The sequence below is a fragment of the Electrona antarctica genome (genome assembly GCF_951216825.1).
Source record: "Electrona antarctica genome assembly, chromosome: 16".
In the NCBI taxonomy this organism is placed as follows: Eukaryota; Metazoa; Chordata; class Actinopteri; order Myctophiformes; family Myctophidae; genus Electrona; species Electrona antarctica.
The window spans coordinates 16,135,282-16,154,919 of record NC_136797.1 but is presented as its reverse complement, the minus strand read 5'-3'; the positions used below and the strand labels follow the sequence as shown (position 1 = coordinate 16,154,919).

The 19,638-nt window shown below is 42.4% G+C and overlaps 1 protein-coding gene and 1 long non-coding RNA gene across 7 annotated transcripts; one reads left to right on the top strand and one right to left on the bottom strand.

Annotated features, from left to right (window-relative positions):
- Window positions 1–890: 890 nt before the first annotated feature.
- On the bottom strand, window positions 891–8,270 carry LOC306939534. Its single transcript, XR_013791872.1, has 3 exons — window positions 6,351–8,270; window positions 5,845–5,939; window positions 891–2,471 (listed from the first exon to the last, which is right to left on the bottom strand). It is a non-coding gene; the product is annotated as an uncharacterized lncRNA (long non-coding RNA).
- A 5,295-nt stretch (window positions 8,271–13,565) lies between these two features.
- Window positions 13,566–19,589, top strand: LOC306939685 (uncharacterized protein). Of its 6 annotated transcripts, none has more exons than XM_079524348.1 (15): window positions 13,566–13,693; window positions 13,899–13,952; window positions 14,048–14,077; window positions 15,159–15,188; window positions 15,702–15,737; window positions 15,861–15,881; window positions 16,092–16,118; window positions 16,629–16,676; window positions 16,785–16,805; window positions 17,154–17,189; window positions 17,337–17,372; window positions 17,494–17,523; window positions 17,923–17,952; window positions 18,434–18,493; window positions 19,434–19,589. In XM_079524348.1, the coding sequence occupies exons 1-15, from the start codon at window positions 13,639–13,641 to the stop codon at window positions 19,445–19,447; spliced, it is 528 nt and encodes a 175-aa protein (XP_079380474.1). In that variant the 5' UTR covers window positions 13,566–13,638; the 3' UTR covers window positions 19,448–19,589. The 6 variants fall into 6 exon arrangements, with proteins under 6 accessions (XP_079380474.1, XP_079380473.1, XP_079380477.1 ...); XM_079524347.1 differs by having other exon boundaries at window positions 17,334–17,372; window positions 19,434–19,584; XM_079524351.1 differs by lacking the exon at window positions 17,923–17,952.
- Window positions 19,590–19,638: the final 49 nt, after the last annotated feature.

Below are 19,638 nucleotides of genomic sequence, written 5' to 3'. Positions count from 1 at the left end.
TGAAGTCCACAAGATCGATGGTGACATATTTCAGCAGGTCACCAATTTCACCGTTACACCACCATGCTGGAGTGACTGAGTGTGAGTGAGCAAGTGGCCGAGATTTGGGGTATTGGAATTTGGCCTTAGGAAGAAACTTCAAGCAGAACCCGACTCTAGGGTGGGCGGCCATCTGCCTCGACCGTGTCGGGGTAGAGAAAGAGAGAAAAATGGGACAAGGAGAGACAGAGGAAATACAGGCAAATACTAGTAGCAATAGAAATAATAAACTTAAGTGTAATATAATATATAGTATAACAATGTCAGATAATATATAGTGGAATAAGAATGTTAAGTACAAAATACAGTCTAGTGGTGTAATATAAGATGATAGCAGTCCATGGTCATGCTCTGTGTACTGGTGTAATATAATATGGTAGCAGTCCATGGTCATGCTGTGTAGTGGTGTAATATAATATGGTAGCAGTGCATAGTCACTCTTGATAGGCTCTGTGAAGAGGGTTACAGCAAATCAAATTGAGTTTGACGGTGATGATTCTAATTTTACCATTGAATGTTTTTATTTTATATTTATAAGTGAATAATGTAAGTCTGAACCAGGACCTTAAATTAAAATATGTCCAGACCACCAGAAAAATGTAATGGAAAAACCCCAAAGAAATGATCCTAATAGTTATAGAAATATAGGACTGTCCGTTTAAGATCGTAAGAAACATTTTCAAAAACCTTAGGCCTAGTTGTCAAATATAGTGCACTGTCAATTTAAGATAGCACAATGGATAAACCTTTGAGAGAACTTTGAATGGAACCAAATGAATCGGTATACATTACATCTGCAAATGAGTGAACCTTAGCCAATCCTAGAAAAACCCTTTGAACACAATCCAGGCAATGGATAAAACACCTTGGTAAAAGACCCTTAAAAAGTAATTGGAAGACGCAGGAATTCAGACCACACCGAATTATAAAGTTTAGGGAACTTTATATAAATTGATTCTCAGTGAAAAGATTTTACAGATCCAGGCTTGACATAGCGTTATTCCATGACTGAATCACAACATTATTCCACAGTTTCACAACTTAATCTATTAGGGACAGAGACCAGGGGGTTCATCTGGCGACATAAATATCATAAGTGATAGGCCCTGAAAATAGGCATAACAGGATGGGGACAACACAAACAGGGCTTCTTTATCCGAGTCCACTTTTGTGGCACTTGAAGCAGAGAGGTACTCACCCATCTCTTCCAAAACAAGTCAACGAGCTACTTAACTTTTTCACCCTTCAGGGTGTATACAAGTCTTTTGTGATCAGTTCAAGTGGCATGACTGAGGTACCGATGCATTTCCATTGCTGACACACGGCAAAGGCGAGGTCTGGGTTGCTATGGGTATTCCATTGTGCAGAGAGGAAGCTTCGTTTGGGTCAAACAGTAGTCTGTTGCCGTTAGAGGCCCATTGGCTCTGTGTCATTCCAATCCTTGTATTGGGAATTGAAGTCCCCTGCATAGAAGGCAGGCGCTGGTACCAGTCGGAGTGAGTGAATTCATATCATCATACGGTATATCTTCTGCAGATCAGCTTCCACCAAATGGAAAGAGGTGGTGTTAGGAGGTGGTGTTAGGACATGTTAGAAGGAGGTGGTATTAGGAGGTGGTATTAGAAGAAGTTGGTGGAAGCTGATTTGCTGATCTACTTGCACCTGCCATATATACAGGGGACTTCAATTCCCAACACAAGGTTTGGGGTTACAGCCAAACATCATCAAATGAAGAGACAGAGCCAATGGGCCTCTAGCTCCAACACACTACTGTTTGACCCAAAAGAGCCCCCAAGCTTCTTCTCTGCACGACAGAACACCAATACCAACCCAGACCTGGCCTTTGCTGTGGGTCAGCAATGGAAATATATCAGCACCTCAGTCATGCCACTTGAGGTGTTCACAAAAGAAGTCTCGTATACATGCTGAAGGGTGAAAACGTGCAGTATCTTGTTGACTTGTTTTGGAAGAGATGGGTGAGTACCTGTCTCTGCTTCAAGAGCCACAAAAATGCACTCGGATTAAGAAGAACCTGGCAACGGCAGACGTTATGATTATGGACGATTCAGTGCCAGATAGCTTGTGGGTGTCGGGAAGAGTCAAGCAGATGATACCTGACGCAAAGGGAAGAGTCACATACCTAAGCCATTACGAGCAATGACATTCACCCACATACATAATGCCTGCTACAAGCGAGGACATTCACCAACATGTTGCCACAATGATGTCAGATCATATGAAGTGGTATAATAATGTTAAGATAAAATACAGTGGTGTACTATGATATGGTAGCATTCCATGGTCATGTTCTGTGAGGAGGCCGGGTCCACAGTCACACTCTTGATAGGCTCAGTGAAGGCTCTGTGAAGAAGCCTGGTCCATGGTCACACTCTTGATAGGCAGCTGGGGGTCCATCATACAAGTGCATGGAACTGCAGAGTGGGAGACAAAAATCATCCGGGGAGTGGCTCCCCGATGATGAGTTAGTGGCAGGCCTTACTGGACCGTGAGTCTTTACAGTGTTAACAATCACACTGATGGGAAACGAACCCACACAACCAAGGGGAGGAGGAGAAGAGGAGAGGGGAAGCGAAAAGGCAGGAGGGGATGGGAATGGAGAGGGGAAGACGTAGAGTTCTCAACGGGCTTGAAAATTAAGGCCCGGCCCTACCCCAACTGGGCCAGCCCGACCATATCATTTACCATAATGTTAGGCCACTAGATGGTTCAATATACTGAGTGAGTGTGTGAGAGCTAGAACAGACTTAACAGCCAACATAAGTTACATAAATCCTTTATTTCGGTGATAACACAATGATAACACAGCCGCCTGCTGGACTAAAGTGGTATGGCGCTTTGGTGCTGGTGATTTCAGGCTATTCCACTATGACGCGTGTCCGCTTCTGGCTTCCATCATGCATGCTAAAGCATAGCATCAATGCTAGCAAGCCAAAATGAGATCCATCCTTGCTCTAGAAAACGCCAATGTTGCAATCGCGCTCACCGAATAATCAGAAGAGACCTCCGAACATCACCAATCAGTTCAAAACGACGGACAGCGCATTAGTTTCAGAGAAAAAAGCATGCAAAGGCCGCAACTAAAATGTGGTAGGTCATACAGACAGTGCGGGTGGGGCACTAGCAACGGTGCACAGCAACCGGAGCGTTAAAAAAAGAAAAAAAAGGAAAATAGCAAGACAATCTTATAGCGATATCAAATGCCTCAAGATTTTCAAAACAAGTGAACAAGATATTGCACTTTTTCACCCTTCAGTGTGTATTCGAGTCTTTTGTGAACAGTTCAAGTGGCATTTCCATTGCTGACCCACGGCAAAGGCCAGGTTTGGTATTGTGCAGAGAGGAAGCTTCTTTTGTGTCAAACAGTAGTGTGTTGGCCAGGTTTGGTATTGTGCAGAGAGGAAGCTTCTTTTGTGTCAAACAGTAGTGTGTTGGCGTTGGAGGCCCATTGGCTCTGTGTCACTCCATTTGATGATGTTTGGCTGTAACCCCAATCCATCGACAACCATTCTCTACCCCAACCTAAACATAACCACAAGCGCAGCCAGGAGCAGCGCAGTTTGAGCGGTAGTCCGACCGCTGTTCCCGCATGTCGGACTAATGCTACGTCGGAATTACGTGCGGACCAACATGGAAGGAGGTGGTGTTAGGAGGACGTGTTAGGAGGTGGTATTAGAAGAAGTTGGTGGAAGCTGATCTGCAGAAGACATGATATTGTAATTTCATGGTTGTGTGGAGTTTGCATGTTCTCCCCATGTCCCCTAGGGTAGGTACCCTCACAAAAAACATGCAGTAATCCTGGTCTCTAAACTGCCTCCCCCTGACCAGCAGGGGCACCTGATGGAGGGGAAAGGAACTGGTTGGAATAACGTGTTCCTTCCACACGCTACGTCCAACCAGGGAAACTCCCCCCTGTCAGGTGTAAAAGAGCGACTTGGACACTCATGCATGAAGGAAGCATGAGTTCAAGTCCGTTGCTCTCCCCAGGTTGGCGGAGGGTGTGTAGAGCCCAGGATCACATTGGATAATTGACACAGGGGTGAAAAATAGGTTACAAAATAGTGGCATAATAATAATTTAAAAAAAAAGATATTCATTCACTCCTGCTGGTATTTGCACCTGCCATAGGCTATATACAGGGGACTTCAATTCCCAACACAAGGTTTGGGGTTACAACCAATCATCAAATGGAGAGACAGAGCCAATGGGCCACTAGCACCAACACAGTACTGTTTGACCCAAAAGAGCCCCCAAGCTTCTTCTCTGCACGATGGAACACCCATACCAACCCAGACCTGGCCTTTGCCGTGGGTCAGCATTGGAAATATGTCAGCACCTCAGTCATGCCTCTAGAGCTGTTCACAAAATACTCTTATACATGCTGAAGGGTGAAAGTGAAGTATCTTGTTGACTTGTTTTGGAAGAGATGGGCGAGTACCTGTCTCTGCTTCAAGAGCCACAAAAATTCACTCAGATTAAAGGAGCATTCGGTGATTTAGAAAACCTGCCGGTCCGCCCCGGTAACAAGATGTGCACATGCACACACTCTGTGCAACAGGCCAACAGCATGTGCACCAAGGTGCTCCCCCACTCGATCATGATTGGAGGAAGGCCCCTCTCATCCTGATTGGATGAAGGCTGGGCCCTATATATAGCCAAAAACTAAACCTAAGGTGTTTTGACCCCAGGGGTTAACTGGGGAGGAACTCCTTATTATGGTCAGTGCACTCTATATTAGGGAGGATTATCACAAAAAAATGATACATTTGAATTAACACAAAGCGTGCTAACGATTCTGATTCTAACTGCATGCCCCTCACTGCTATGATGATAGCATTGGACGACCAACCTTTTCTTAGGCTGACAGTAAATGTTCTCTTATAGCGAGAATCACACAGCATACCTCAAAAGAAAGCGTAACTTGTCCACTCCAAATTTATTTATTTTTTTTGATTTTACCATCTTCCATTCTGGAGATATGTACCTTTATGTAACACCTGCTTTTGTAGTAACGTACTCTTCTTGAACAGAAAGCCTAATTAGGAGCGGTTTTATGTCAGATGATGTGTATCGTTCCAACTCGGCTAGCCGAGTTCGCCTGCTGTTTTTTCTTCCGAGGTGGAAAGACTGTTGTGAGGCGGTTAGTGTTGCTGCCGAGCCTGCCAAAATCTCGTAACACAACACAGCGCATTTGCAATGTTCCATCTGACCGGCGTTGATCATCATGATAAAGAAATAACCGCTCGCCGAGGGACAATACAATCCGTGAGTTTTTTTTGTTTGAATATGAAGAAAAAAGGAGATAGAAATCTGACCGACAGACACTCAGTCACACTCGGGTCATATTACACACAAGACCCCTCCGCTGAAACACACAGGAGGAAGCCCTCCCCTCCCTGAAACAAAGAGAGAGAAACAAGATGAGGTGCACCCCACTGCACCGAGACGATCGGCTTGGTATGCAGCGATTCCGTTGACCTGAGTTGCATGGGAGTCTCCGAGCCGCCATTACGTGACAATACGCCAACCCCCTCCCGTCCTGTTTTCAGGAAGGGAGGGGGAGAGGCATTTTTTTCTTTTTTTTTGGGATCACGTGATCGGAGTGTTGTGCTATCATCCAGGGCTAGTTGGTAAAGTGCCCGGGTGTGTAGAAAGGCGATTGAAAGTAATCAATAAAAACATGCGGTAAACGGACATCTACGTGTCCCGCACCGGACCGTTGGGATTCGAACCACGTAGAAATCCCTTTCCAGCACGGGATGTGTTAAGTGAAATCACTGAATATACCTTTTAGTAGAACTTGGCAACAGCAGACGTTATTATGATGGACGATTCAGTGCCACAGAGCTTGTGGGTGACGGGAAGAGTCAAGCAGATGATAACTGATGCAAAGAGAAGAGTCACATATGATACTTGATTTAAGGACTTGTCAGATGTGTGCAGGAAAGACCTGTGGACAAGCTATGCCTCATCTGAGACGTACACTTACATTTATTGTTTTCATGATAAAGTTTCACCCACGTGTCGCTACATACATATGCCTGCTACATGCAAAACATTCAAGTTCACCCAAGTGTCGCCATAAACCTATGCCAGTGCACGCCATTACACACACATACCTAAGCCGTTACGAGCAATGACATTCCCACCCATGTGTCGCTACATACATAATGCCTGCTATACATGAGGACCTTCACCAGCATGTCGCCACAGTGATGTCAGATCATATAAAGTGGTATAATAATGTTAAGATAAAATACAGTGTAGTGGTGTACTATGATATGGTAGCAGACCATGGTCGTGCTCTGTGAGGAGGCCGGGTCCAATCACTCTTGATAGGCTCAGTGAAGGCTCCATGAAGATGCCTGGTCCACGGTCACACTCTTGATAGGCAGCAGGGGTCCATAATACAAGTCCATGGAACTGCAGAGTGGGAGACAGAAATAAACTCCGGGGAGTGGCTCCCCGGATGATGAGTTAGTGGCAGGCCTTACTGGACCGTGAGTCTGTACAGTGTTAATAACAATCACACTGATGGGAAACGAACCCACACAACCAAGAAGAGGAGAGGGGAGGAGAAAAGGGAAAAGGGAAAAGGGAGGAGGGGATGAGGAGGGGAAGGGTGAGACGTAGAGCTCTCAACGGGCCTGATAATAAAGGCCCGGCCCTACCCTACCCGGGCCAGCCAGAGGCTCGGCCCGACCATAACAATTACCATAATGTTAGGCCACTAGATGGTTCAATATACTGAGTGTGTGAGAGAACGGACTTATCGCCGAAAAAGGACAGGACTGCTGGACAAAAGTGGTATGGCGTTTGGGAGCTGGTGATTTCAGGCTATTCCACTATGACATACGTCTGCTTTTGGCTTCCATCTTGGATAGTTAAAAAAAAAAAAAAAAAAAAAGTGCAAAGGCTGCAACTAAAACAGAAGCTAATGTGGTTGGTCATACAGACACGGTGTGGGTGGGGCCCTAGCAACGGTGCACAGCAACCGGAGCAGTTAAAAATGGAAAATAGCAAGACAATGTTGTAGCGATATCAAATGCCTCAAGACTTTCAAAACAAGTCAAGATACTGCACTTGACTGAGGTACTGACGCATTTCAATTGCTGACACACTGCAAAGGCCAGGTCTGGGTTGCTATGGGCGTTTCATTGTGCAGAGAGGAAGCTTCTTTTGGGTCAGACAACAGTAGTGTGTTGCCGTTAGAGGCCCATTGGCTCTGTGTCACTCCATTTGATGATGTTTGGCTGTAACTCCAATCCTTGTATTGGGAATTGAAGTCTCCTGCATAGAAGGCAGGCACTGGTACCAGTGGGAGTGAGTGAATCATCATATGTCTTCTGCAGATCAGCTTGCACCAACATGGAAGGAGGTGGTGTTAGGAGGTGGTGTTAGAAGGACATGCTAGAAGGAAGTGGTATTAGAAGAAGTTGGTGGAAGCTGATCTGCAGTAGGGCATTAAAATAATTGAGATTTTTCCCTGTCGACTTGTCAGACACTAAAGTCGAAGCTGAGTTGATGCGTTGTTTTATGACGGACAGACGGACGGACGGGGGTGGTTCCTTTTAGGTTGGGAAGACTTTAACAGGGGGCGGGTGGGGGTGTGCAAGCGTGCTCAAATACGGAGCTTGTCAAACGGGGCCACTCCAATATGGCACAGAAACACATTAGAGAAGACATACCCTAGCTAGGCAACACAGTGTATGTATCTATGGCAAGGCGCTGATTATCAAAACATAAGAATGTAATAGTAAACACTAAAAAGTGCAGGCACACGCACACTGGCAGAGACCAGAAAAGAGAATGCAACAGATATGGGGCATAATTGGCAGAGCGCAGCAGCGGCCAGCCATAAGAACACAATACAAAATATAACATTAACACTAGTGGCACAGCAGCGACCTTCAGAACACAATAGAAGACATGGGTCAAGCAGCCAGCAACAGTTGGCACATCCTCAGAATACAATCTGGGTAGGTACCCTCACAAAAAACATGCAGTAATCCTGGTCTCTAAACTGCCTCCCCCTGGCCAGCCTGATGGAAGGGAAAGGAACTGGTTGGAATAACGTGTTCCTTCCACGCGCTACGTCCAACCAGGGAAACTCCCCCCTGTCAGGTGTAAAGGAGCGACTTGGACACTCATGCATGAAGGAAGCATGAGTTCAAGTCCGTTGCTCTCCCCAGGTTGGCGGAGGGTGTGTAGAGCCCAGGATCACTTTAGATAATTGACACAGGGGTGAGAAATGGGTTACAAAATCGTTAATTACATTTTTTTTAAAAAGGAAAAAATAATACAATCTGCTATTACCTTCCACATTCACGATGTGAACAACATGACTTCCTTCTCCTCCGACAACAACTCGATAATGTCCTTTTCTTTTCTGAGCCATGTACTACATAAACAACCCACACTGACCGGAGAAGGAGAGATTCATGTGTCCCGCACGTAAAGCTAAACTAGAAACAGGACAGTCACTGTCAGCACGGTGGGGTGGGGATAAAGTTTAGGGATAAAGTTTGCGCGCTTCCGTCTTCTCTGACAGCGCAATTCAACTTCAGCCAGTCAATTAGTGGGACACAGCTGAGAGCGCAGAGAACGTGCACACACAGCTGACAGATCGGTTGTTAATTAAGGCTGAACTCCGATGCAGTTGCAAAGGGAAATAAAGAATAATAAATAATGACTTCTGTCCGTGACAACCAATCCTACAGTTTGAATTCTGTACACACGCACAGACTTTCGACTGTGTTTATTATGCCTTTTGAAATCTTGTAGTACTCGCAGTTCAATGTATTTTCAAGAAAAGGAAGGCAGTTTGTACTTAAGTAAAAGTATTGGTACCATTTTTGGCACCAAAATATACTTAAATTAAAAGTACCAATTGGGCAGAAAGTCCAGTTTAAGAGGTTTTCAAATGTAATTTTTTTTAATCCTTTGAACATAACAGATACAAGCTCACAAAGTGACATGTTGTGAGCTTGTAGATGGGCTATTTTCAAATAGCCAACGTATAGGGCTGAAGTGGTTATATGCATGTCAACAGTTCAAACTTTTCAGGCCGTGACCCTAATTGAACTGCTACTTTTACTTAAGTAAAACATCCGAGAACTTAATTCTTCCACCACTGAATATAAAATATGATGCTGGCTGTTTGTGCACGGTTAGAGAGAGAGCAGGGGGTACAGAGTTGTACTCACTGTGATGTTTCTCCATCCATCCTGGGTCTTCCATCCTGTCTGCGCAGTGGGTCCTTGGTGCCCTGTTCGCGCAGTGGGTCGTTGCTCTCTGTTTGTGCAGGAGTGGCGAAGATCATAAACTGTTCCCTACACACGTACAAAACTGTAAAATAAAAGGTTAAGATACTGATAACGCATTCACCTTGAACTCTTCTGTTGAGTCCTAACATTTTTGATTGGCAAGTTAGAATTGATTAGGTAAACGCTGGCAAAGCCTGGCATGTTCTAAAATAAATGATACATGGAAGACTTCCTTTCGATGGAAGACTTCCTTTCGAATGAACAGAACCAGAGGGTGATGTACTAAAAGGTCAAGTTTATTGAAGCATAAAAAGGAAGTAGTGTTAAAATACCAAGGGAAGGAGGGGTTATTATAATAATTTAAAAAAAATGGGACTAAGCCCACAAGGGGCAAAAGGGTGATAAGGAGTGAAGGCTTTAGGGCCTACTGGACACACACACACACACACACACACACACACACACACACACACACACACACACACACACACACACACACACACACACACACACACACACACACACACACACACACACACACACACACACACACACACACACACACACACACACATAATAAAGTTTATAATTAGCTCTCCTAGGGAACATTTGATTATAAGGTCAAATAAGACAACATGGAAACAGACTAAAGTGCAAAAATGAACAATATGGCCAACGTGGCATGTGCTCAACCAAACAAAAGCCATTAGCAGCATTAGCCGCAACAAACAAGGCCTACCATGTACTTTCTCCTTCACCCTGCATGAGAGGGAGCCCCATTTCCTGCAGCAGAGTCAAAATGGCTCTCAACTAGGAGGAACAAGACTTTTGTGCTTCCTGCTGGTCATGTGACTAGGTCAGGTGCAGTAGGTGCACCATTCACCTGGATTCCCACATACATTTTGACCATAATTGAAAATAGCTGATCTACAAGCTCGCAATGCGACGCATTGTTTGAGCTTGTACAGCTGCTATTTTCAAAAAGGTTTTTATACATTTGAAAACTTGAAATGGGACATTCTGCACAATGAGCATAGGCGGATCTAGAGATAAAGGGCCCCTGGGCCACCGACATACATAAGATGAACCTAAATAGGTTTGAATGGGGTTTCTAGGTGTAAGTATGTAGGACTAGTAGCATGCCAAAGTTTGTGCTATTGCCAGCACTATATTTCTAAAACTAAGAAACATTTCAAAGATTCCTTTTCAGGCAAACATGTCCACCGTAAGATGAACCTAAATAGGTTTGAATGGGGTTTCTAGGTGTAAGTATGTAGGACTAGTAGCATGCCAAAGATTGTGCTATTGCCATTGGGCGTTTAAGTTAAATAACATTTCAAAGTAAGTAAGTAAGCTGGATTATAAAAAGTGTGAATGGAGTTTAGGTGATAAGTGATTTTTCTTTGAGTGCCAAAATCTACCATTGACACAGGTGGATTTAGAAATGATGGGCCCCTGGGCCACCGTCATGCAAAAGGGCCCCCCCCCCCCGGAGCTTTTTTTTTTCTTCCTGACATGGCGCATACTGTCTGCACACGTGTACGCATAACAATTATGACATATAGGCCTGCGATATTCAGATTTACAGCAAGGGATTGCTTAAAAATAATAAACTGCCAAAAACTAAGCCAAATAAATGCAAACTGAGGGTTTAAACACTTGCAGTAATGTACCGTATCATGATGGTTTAGGACTTTTGGGGTTATTTTATTGACACAAATGAATAAGCCCATTGTTAATAACAGTGACAATTAAGGACCGTGCACTGTGTCACTGTTATTCACTGTTACCCCTTTTTTGGGGGGCCCCTGAGCTTGAGCCCCTGAGCTTGAGCCTCTTCGCGGTCACGCAGACGCTCAAGCTCAAGGGCCCCCTAGCTCAGGGGCCCCTGGGCCTGGGCCCAACAGGCCCACTGGATAATCCTCCCCTGACCCCATTATACATTTCTCAAATTTGAAAGCACTATTTATAAAACTATGAAACATTTGATCATTTTCAGGCAAACACCACCGCAATATGAACATTTTAAAGTTTGAATGGGGTTTCTAGGTAGGCTATATTATGTAGGACTAATATATAGCAATCATGTCTTGCTTTATTGATTTAGAGGGAGGGGAAGGAATGTATTCTACCATTTCTTAATTCAGTATTAATAGTAGTAATTTCAGTAATCCCATGCATCAGCATGTTGTGGACGTCTTTTTATTGTTTGGTGACGGTCCCGACTCCCAACCATTGAGAAATCTGTGGCGTGACGTGAGTGCATTTGCGTGTCTCACGTTCCATTGAGCATGAGCTACCACCAGGGGGCACACAAGTAACCAGGACGTCCATACAACGTCCATACGACGTCGAAGTCAGACCTCGCTCTCTCTCCCCCGGTTGCAGAGAGGTCTCGTCGTATGGACGTTGCATGGACGTCCTAAACACACACGCATGCCATGCACCCGTGCCCTGGTGGTTGACGTCGTATGGACGTCGCATGGACGTCCTGGTTCAGTGCTTGTGTACCCTGGTCGGCCCTGGTGGTTTGCGGGGTCCGTCCGTGACTTCGACGTCGTATGGACGTTGTATGGACGTCCGTTGTGTGCCCAGTGGGTAGCGTTGCATGGACGTCTCTTTGTGCCCAGTGGGGGGAGAGAGGGTCTGTTGAAAATACATATTAACTTTGTACAACGTTGAAAGATGGATTTCTTATTGAAAATTAATGTTTTTAGATGGCTTTTTACCTCAATTACCTGTAGCCTGCCTAAGTAACTCTGGACATGCCAACAACACAAACACAACAGTAGCCTAAATCTTTATAAATGCACCAAGTCTCTGTGTGTATGTCTGTAATCCACGTAACTCGAGAACCGTTCGCCCCACCGACTTCAAATTTGACACACGTGTTCCACACCCCCGCAGGGACTGCCGTGCTCAGTGTCGAGTCGGTCGGACCCACAGTTGTCCAGAACCGCCACAAAAGGCCTCTGCCCAGGCCACTGGGACTCCATGTTTGGGCATGCCTAAATACGGGTTGTCCCACCGACTTCTACCATCATTCTGACATCTGCATATACTCCATATTTGGGCATGCCTGAAAAAGAACTCCATATATGGGCATAAAGGATACCGCTGACATCACTTCTGACATGACTGTCAATTTGTATCAGGGCCAGACAGGGCAAATCAAGCAGGCTGCGTATTCTTGCTCGAGATAAAGAGCCAAACAAGAATGCAGTAAAAATACCATTTTCTTTTCCTACATTAAAAAATATATACAGGTATATTCTTCAAAATGTCAAAAGATATACTGTTGTACTCGAACACTTTAAATTGGTGTATTGCTTTTCTTCAGTACATTTTTGTGACTGTAAGTAAACTTGTCCAACTAACAGCTACTTATAATGTGCTTCACAGTAAATTTGTCTTAGACATATGTAGTATTTAGTCATTACAGTTTTTCTCTACTATTATAAAATGGTATTACTTTTCAGAAATGTGTATTACACTTCCAAGTATAGTGTTAATGTGGACAATAAAATACACTTTGAATCATTACATTTGCAGTATTGAGGAAAATAAACATTAAACATTAAATGTCCAAATTCATTGCTAATTTACACTTTTTCATTTGTATTTCTTCCATTGCATTATAAAAAGCACCAGTCTTTTTTGAGTAGGCTACATGATTCAGGAATAGTCTTGTTAAATTATTCTATGGTGCCCATATGTGGCACCAGTGGCAGCAGTGGCCGAACGGATAGCGGCGCGGTCTTGATACCGGGAGGTTCCCAGTTCGAATCAGCCGTCCGACACGTTAAAATTACCACCGCTGAAATGCCCTTGAACAAGGCATCAACCACTACGATGAAATGTGTTCTATGAGCAGGGCCTGGCTGGAAACAAGTTCTTGAGCTTAGCCCAGATACCCTGGGTAAATATAGATTTCATTTCATTTCATTTCCACATTGCATGCTTAGGTTATGCTGTAAGATTTATTATTATTGTGGCAAACAGGAAATTAAATTAGTTTTGAGTACATGAGTACATCTCGCCTCCCTTCCAACACAAACAGTTGGATCTCAAATAAAGGGCCGTGTGATGGAAAAGCCGACAATGGGTGCCATTGACAGACTGAATAATGACACATCTGTGTGGTGACTAACCGGGATGTGCCACCCAGCTAGGTAGGGAGTGACAATGGTACCACAGCTGCCTGTCCATGCAAAGCATGTGATGTGAGCAAAGGTATAAGAGGTCTCACACAGACAACACAACACAAAGTTTGGCCTGACACCTTGCGCCTTCCATAACCAAACACAGAGCAAAGATGAGGTTTCTAGTGGCTATATTCCTTTTCCTTGCTGTGGCAGGATTCCACACGGGTAAGAATGAATGATTGTGTTCCTCTTTAGCTAAGGAGATTTTAAACAAATATTGTAAATATTGTAAACAAACAAATAATTATTTTTCTGCTCATGTATTATTGTATTTGCTTGCTGTAAGTCATGCTTTTAGTGAAATATACATTCACAACCGTGTAAGTATAATACAGGTTGACCTATCATTATGTACTTGTGACACCACTAGTTTTCCCTGCATCACTGGAATCTGCCCAGAAAGTAGATACAGCTGTTGCAGAAGGTAAGAAAGGCCATTCATGTTAAATTATTAAATGTGAAAATAATAATGATGGTATTGAGTGCAGCCCTGAAATAAATCTAATCTTCTGCCTCCAGCAAGTGAGCTAACTGAGCTGCAAAAAACAGGTAGGCCTACCCCTGCACTAGTGTATTGGTCTAATTGAAAGAAAAGAAGAGCAATTATTTCAGAAACAACATTTCAGAGTTTGAGATTTTGTCAACTCTGCACATGTCAAGTAGCATGATTTAACGGTTATGCTCATGCAATATGCTGTTAATGTGCTATGTTTCAGAGAATCTAAGTTAGAAATGTGTGATATATAAATGATGATATGGAAAATAAATACATAAAAATCATGAAAATGAATGCATTATGTGTTTATATAGGAAATCGTTGCTGTCGGGAGGAAACCACCTAACTCAATTATTTGTTTGCATAAATCAGTGTATTGAACACCCTTTACGTTTGTGTGTTGGTTAAAAAAATATGCAAAGTATTAAAAAGCGCTTCCTGTGTCCCTTAGGGTAGGTACCCTCAAAAATAACATGCAGTAATCCTAGTCTCTAAACTACCACCCCCTGGTCAGCCCAGGCGCCTGATGGAGGGGAAAGGAACTGGTCCGAATAACGTGTTCCTTTCACGCGCTAAATCCGGCCGGGGAAGCTCCCCCCTGTCAGGTGAAAAGAAGCGGCTTGGACTCCTCATGCATAGAAGGTAGCATTAGGTCAGTCCGCTTCGGACAAAACCTCTTAACTCCATTGGACCTTCAAACTAACTAGCTAAAGCAGCTAACTCCACCACCTCTCCCCCTCTCATGCAAGTAATTGACAATAGTCACAACACCGACTTTGATGAGGCAAAATTATTGCTTTGTTTTCAAAATATAAGGTTTTCTTATATATTATAAATATATATATTTTTCATTTTCTGAAAAGTGAACATTTTGGAGTTAGGTGTACTGGTTTCTTTCTGGCAGCAGAGATATGGGGAATGATTGCATAATATGCAAATGATCATATGCAAAATACATGCATAATACATTATGTAAGATGAGGATATGCAAAAAATGTCTAAATGTAAATGTGTCTCAATGTCACCTCTCCCATGGCCTGGAATACCTTTTTGTTTTTCAGTTGTAACACAAGCTAACACGTACGTCCCTTTTTTACACAAGGGAAGACATTTTTGTCCATTTTCTCTCCTCAGATCTAATTGAATCTGAAACTCAGGTGAATGGTAAGTTTGAAATGCAGTGAATTACCCAGTCACTGCCCAGTCATTACCCAGTCACTGCCCATATTTCGCCGCAGGTTGAAAACCCACCTCTTCAGGAAACACTACCCTTCCTCTCTGCCTGACCTACTTGTTGTTAACTAGTTGTACGAACGCTTGTTTTCTATTGTTGTATTGTTTATTGGATCTTGTTTAGTCGATACACTTAATTGTTTTAGCTCATGCTCATTTGATTTAGCTATTTTGTTTAAGGAAATAGGTAGCTGATATATTGCACTTTTACCTTAGCACTAGGTATACTCTTGGTTGCTTGTTTTTGCAGAAAATGCACTAAAGACTTCTGGTGATTAGTAGTTTTTGTTCCCTACCTATGTTGAATACACTTATTGTAAGTCGCTTTGGATAAAAGCGTCTGCTAAATGACAGTAATGTAATTAAGGTCCAGGACCATAACCATTAAAAGCTCAAAGTAACTTCAAAGTGAATATGTCAATACATTCTTCCATTAATTTACAGATGAAACGAGTGAGGAAGCAGATACCCGTTACTTGGGTGAGTGAACTAAAGTGATGATGTTCATACAAAATGAATCATGGAAGGACTTGACTTGGTAATGATGACAGACAAGGCCAGTGCATTTACATTCTACTCACATCTGTGCCATTTATTTTATAGGGGCTGCTCAAGATAAATCTGGTAAGCTATTGTTAGTTTAGCCAGAACTGCATTATAAGTAAACCATTAAAAAATGTACACCGGTATGTTAACTAATGACATGAAATGTCTCAATGTCACCTCTCCTCTCCCTGTCAGAAATACCTTTTTGTTTTTCAATGGCAACACCAGATAAGGTTTGAATTGCTGTTTTATATAAAGGGAAGAAATGCCATTATTTTCTCTCCTCAGATCAAATTGAAACTACCCAGGTGAAGGGTAAGTTTGAAGTGACTACATGGTCTACTATAGAGCGTCGCAGTCCCGCCTCCTACCCTGGACCAGGAAATGAAACCCAATGCATTTTTCCCATAGACATTTCTTAAAGTATTTATTTAAAGACGGTTACGCCGCGGACAAAGCCAACTCGAGTCGTGACAACTCATGACAACACAAACAATATTTTGGACCAAACAAATAATTACAAAGAAGAAAAACAACAAAAAAAGTGTTGTAACCTGCCGTTTTTTTCTTCTTTCTAATTATTTGTTTGGTCCAAAATATTGTTTGTGTTGTCATGAGTTGTCACGACTCGAGTTGGCTTTGTCCGCGGCGTAACCGTTTTTAAATAAATACTTTAAGAAATGTCTATGAGGAAAATGCATTGGGTTTCATTTCCTGGTCCAGGGTAGGAGGCGGGACTGCGACGCTCTATAGGACCATAAACCCAAAGGCTAAAAGCAGCATTTATATAATAACATTTACTTACTCACTCTTTTCAATTTACAGATGAGAAGAGTGAGGAAAAGAGTGAGGAATCAGATTCCCGTTACTTGGGTGAGCAAACGATTTTCATAGAACATTTATAATGATTGTGTATGTATGTATGGTAATGACGGACAGGGCCAGTCATTACTAATTTCATCTGTTTCATTTATTTTATAGAGGCTGCTCAAGACGAATCTGGTAAACTATTTTGTGTCATTATTGCAATATACGCAGCACTATGTGTCCTCTTCTACCTAGACCTGAAATTTACCATTGAGCTAGAGCCTGCTTGCTTGCTCTGGGGATACATTTTAATATTGACCATCAGGTCAAAATGTGTGTCAGATCCTGTGTTCTAGGTGAGACGTGACCTTTGACACGATCTGTTTCAGTAGAAGAGCAGGATGACTAAAGTTATATTGTATTAACATAGGCTACACTCTACCATACAGATTGGACAAAATACATTTGTATTCATTAAAAGTTACATATTGCCGCTTTACGTTAAACATTATCTTTAAATGAATGGCGTTGTTTCTTTAACAGAGGAGAAACGAGCCGAGAATGTGGATGACACCCAAGGTGTGTAATTTTCCATATCTAACACAAAGCATTGATATTAATATTCACTTTAGAGTTTAAAGTGAATATAAAGTTCAGACAGACCACATTTGATCTCTACATCATTATTCAGTGTTGCATAACTGTATTACTGCTGTCTTCCAGCAGAGGGAGTCGGAAATGTTGGTGTTGCTGCCAATGAGGGTAGGTCGGGTCACTCTTCATGTGAATGTCTTTAGATGGCAATAAAGTTCCGTTGGTAGAAGTGCTGCAATTGTCTATAGACTGTCGGTTTCGATAACACACGTACATGTGTCTTTCACAGAATCTTCTGAATCCACTGAGGACACCGATGGTGAGCCTTATAGGGCCGTATAGGCCCCCTGACCCTGTTGGGTCAGGGGGTCAACAGCATAATTAGCTAATATAGCATAAAAACGTTATAGTTTAACCACTTTAACCCTTTTTTATACTTAGGCTATTCAAAAATAGCTGATCTACAAGCACAAATGGTACCACAATGCAATGTTGATGTGTTGTTGTGAGCTTTTAGATCTGGTATTTTCTAAACTTAAAAATAAGCTAAAATGAAAGACTACAACATATTGCAGTGTATAATTCAAGTGTAATAATTCAACATTTTGTTGTAGGCCTACGACAAATAGCGAAAATAGCCAATCTACAATCCCATCAGGGGGATTTGTGATAATAAATTAATGAATTTCAATAACACACGTGCATGTGTCTTTCACAGAATCTTCTGAATCCACTGAGGACACCGATGGTGAGCCTTATAGGGGGGGGGGGGGGGGGGGGGTCAGGGGGTCAACAGCATAATTAGCTAATATAGCATAAAAACGTTATAGTTTAACCACTTTAACCCTTTTTTATACGTAGGCTTATTCAAAAATAGCTGATCTACAAGCACAAATGGTACCACAATGCAATGTTGATGTGTTGTTGTGAGCTTTTAGATCTGGTATTTTCTAAACTTAAAAATAAGCTAAAATGAAAGACTACAACATATTGCAGTGTATAATTCAAGTGTAATAATTCAACATTTTGTTGTAGGCCTACGACAAATAGCGAAAATAGCCAATCTGCAATCCCATCAGGGGGATTTGTGATAATAAATTAATGAATTCCTTAAAGTGTTGCTACATTTGTCCAAAATGTGGATTCCAAGGTTGATGTGGTTAATTTAGGTCTGAAAAGGCTTGCAACATGAACCTGATGTAATGTAATGAGTTGGTTGTTGTTTTTAGGTCTGGTTTTTGTTCCAGAGGACCAAGAGGCAACTATGGTTAGGCCTATGAGCAGTTTGGGTGAGTCAAGCAAGTGAATGTGGATCCTATATTTGTCTTGGCTGTTATAATCCTCCATTTTCTCATAATGACAACTACAGAGAAAGGATGCAGCCAAGTAACGAGGTGACAATTCCTTGGTAACAACTATATAAAAAAATCTAAATTTCAAGCTGGTCTTATGATATACTAACATTATTGAACAGTTTGATTTAGTACTTATTGTAAATGCAATCATGATGTGTAATATGTTGAATATTAGAAGAATGCACTGATGAAGATCAATTTTGAAAAATCATTTTGTTCTTAAATTCATAATATGCAAAGCTTTGCTCTGGACCAGAATATTTTGAAATCACAATAGACTAGTACCAAAAAATAATGAATATTTGTTCCTGAGTTTATAAGGACATGGCCCTATGATTGTTTATTTGAATGTGGTCTCCCTGTGAATCTAGGACAATAATCGAGGGCACTCATAGACACTTGTCCCCATTGTGCTCGATTTATACTGCGTCATCTGCTTCAAGCTGCGTTATTTCAGGATCCAAGATGCACTGTCCCCCTCTTAACCCATTCTGTGCATCAAGGATTAAAAATGTAGGGGAAATTTTCTTTAAGACAAGGTTTTTAATGTAGCAGTCAAGGGTACTGTCATGTTCTACTGCACATTCTGACAGCTCAGATTCACAGAACCAGGCAACAATGTAACTTCTTAAGAGGAAGCTATATATTTTATAGTACGATAAAGATTTAAGAGGAAACTCCCTGATTTACAATGTGTGTATATGCATACTATGCTCATCATGAGTGAGTCAGATCACAAGATCATGAAGGGCACAACACAGATGATTCATACACCTTTTTGTTAGAGAACCATGGAAAAGTACTGAAGTGAGGGCTTGTGAGGTACAGTACAACTAGCGTAAAGGAATCTATTGTCTCTCTCTCTGCGTCACAGCTGTAGTGGAGTGATGCCGCAGTCCAGAGCACGAGGAGCCGCCGCACGCAGACCCCAGCACGTATCCAGTGCCCGATGTGCACAACGCACTAAAACGCTTTAAAGACAATAAAAAGGGAACTATTCCACCCATCTATACAGCCGGTGTGATTTCCTGTGTGATTAGATAAGACTTGTTTCCATTCTAATTTTATCATTTAAGATT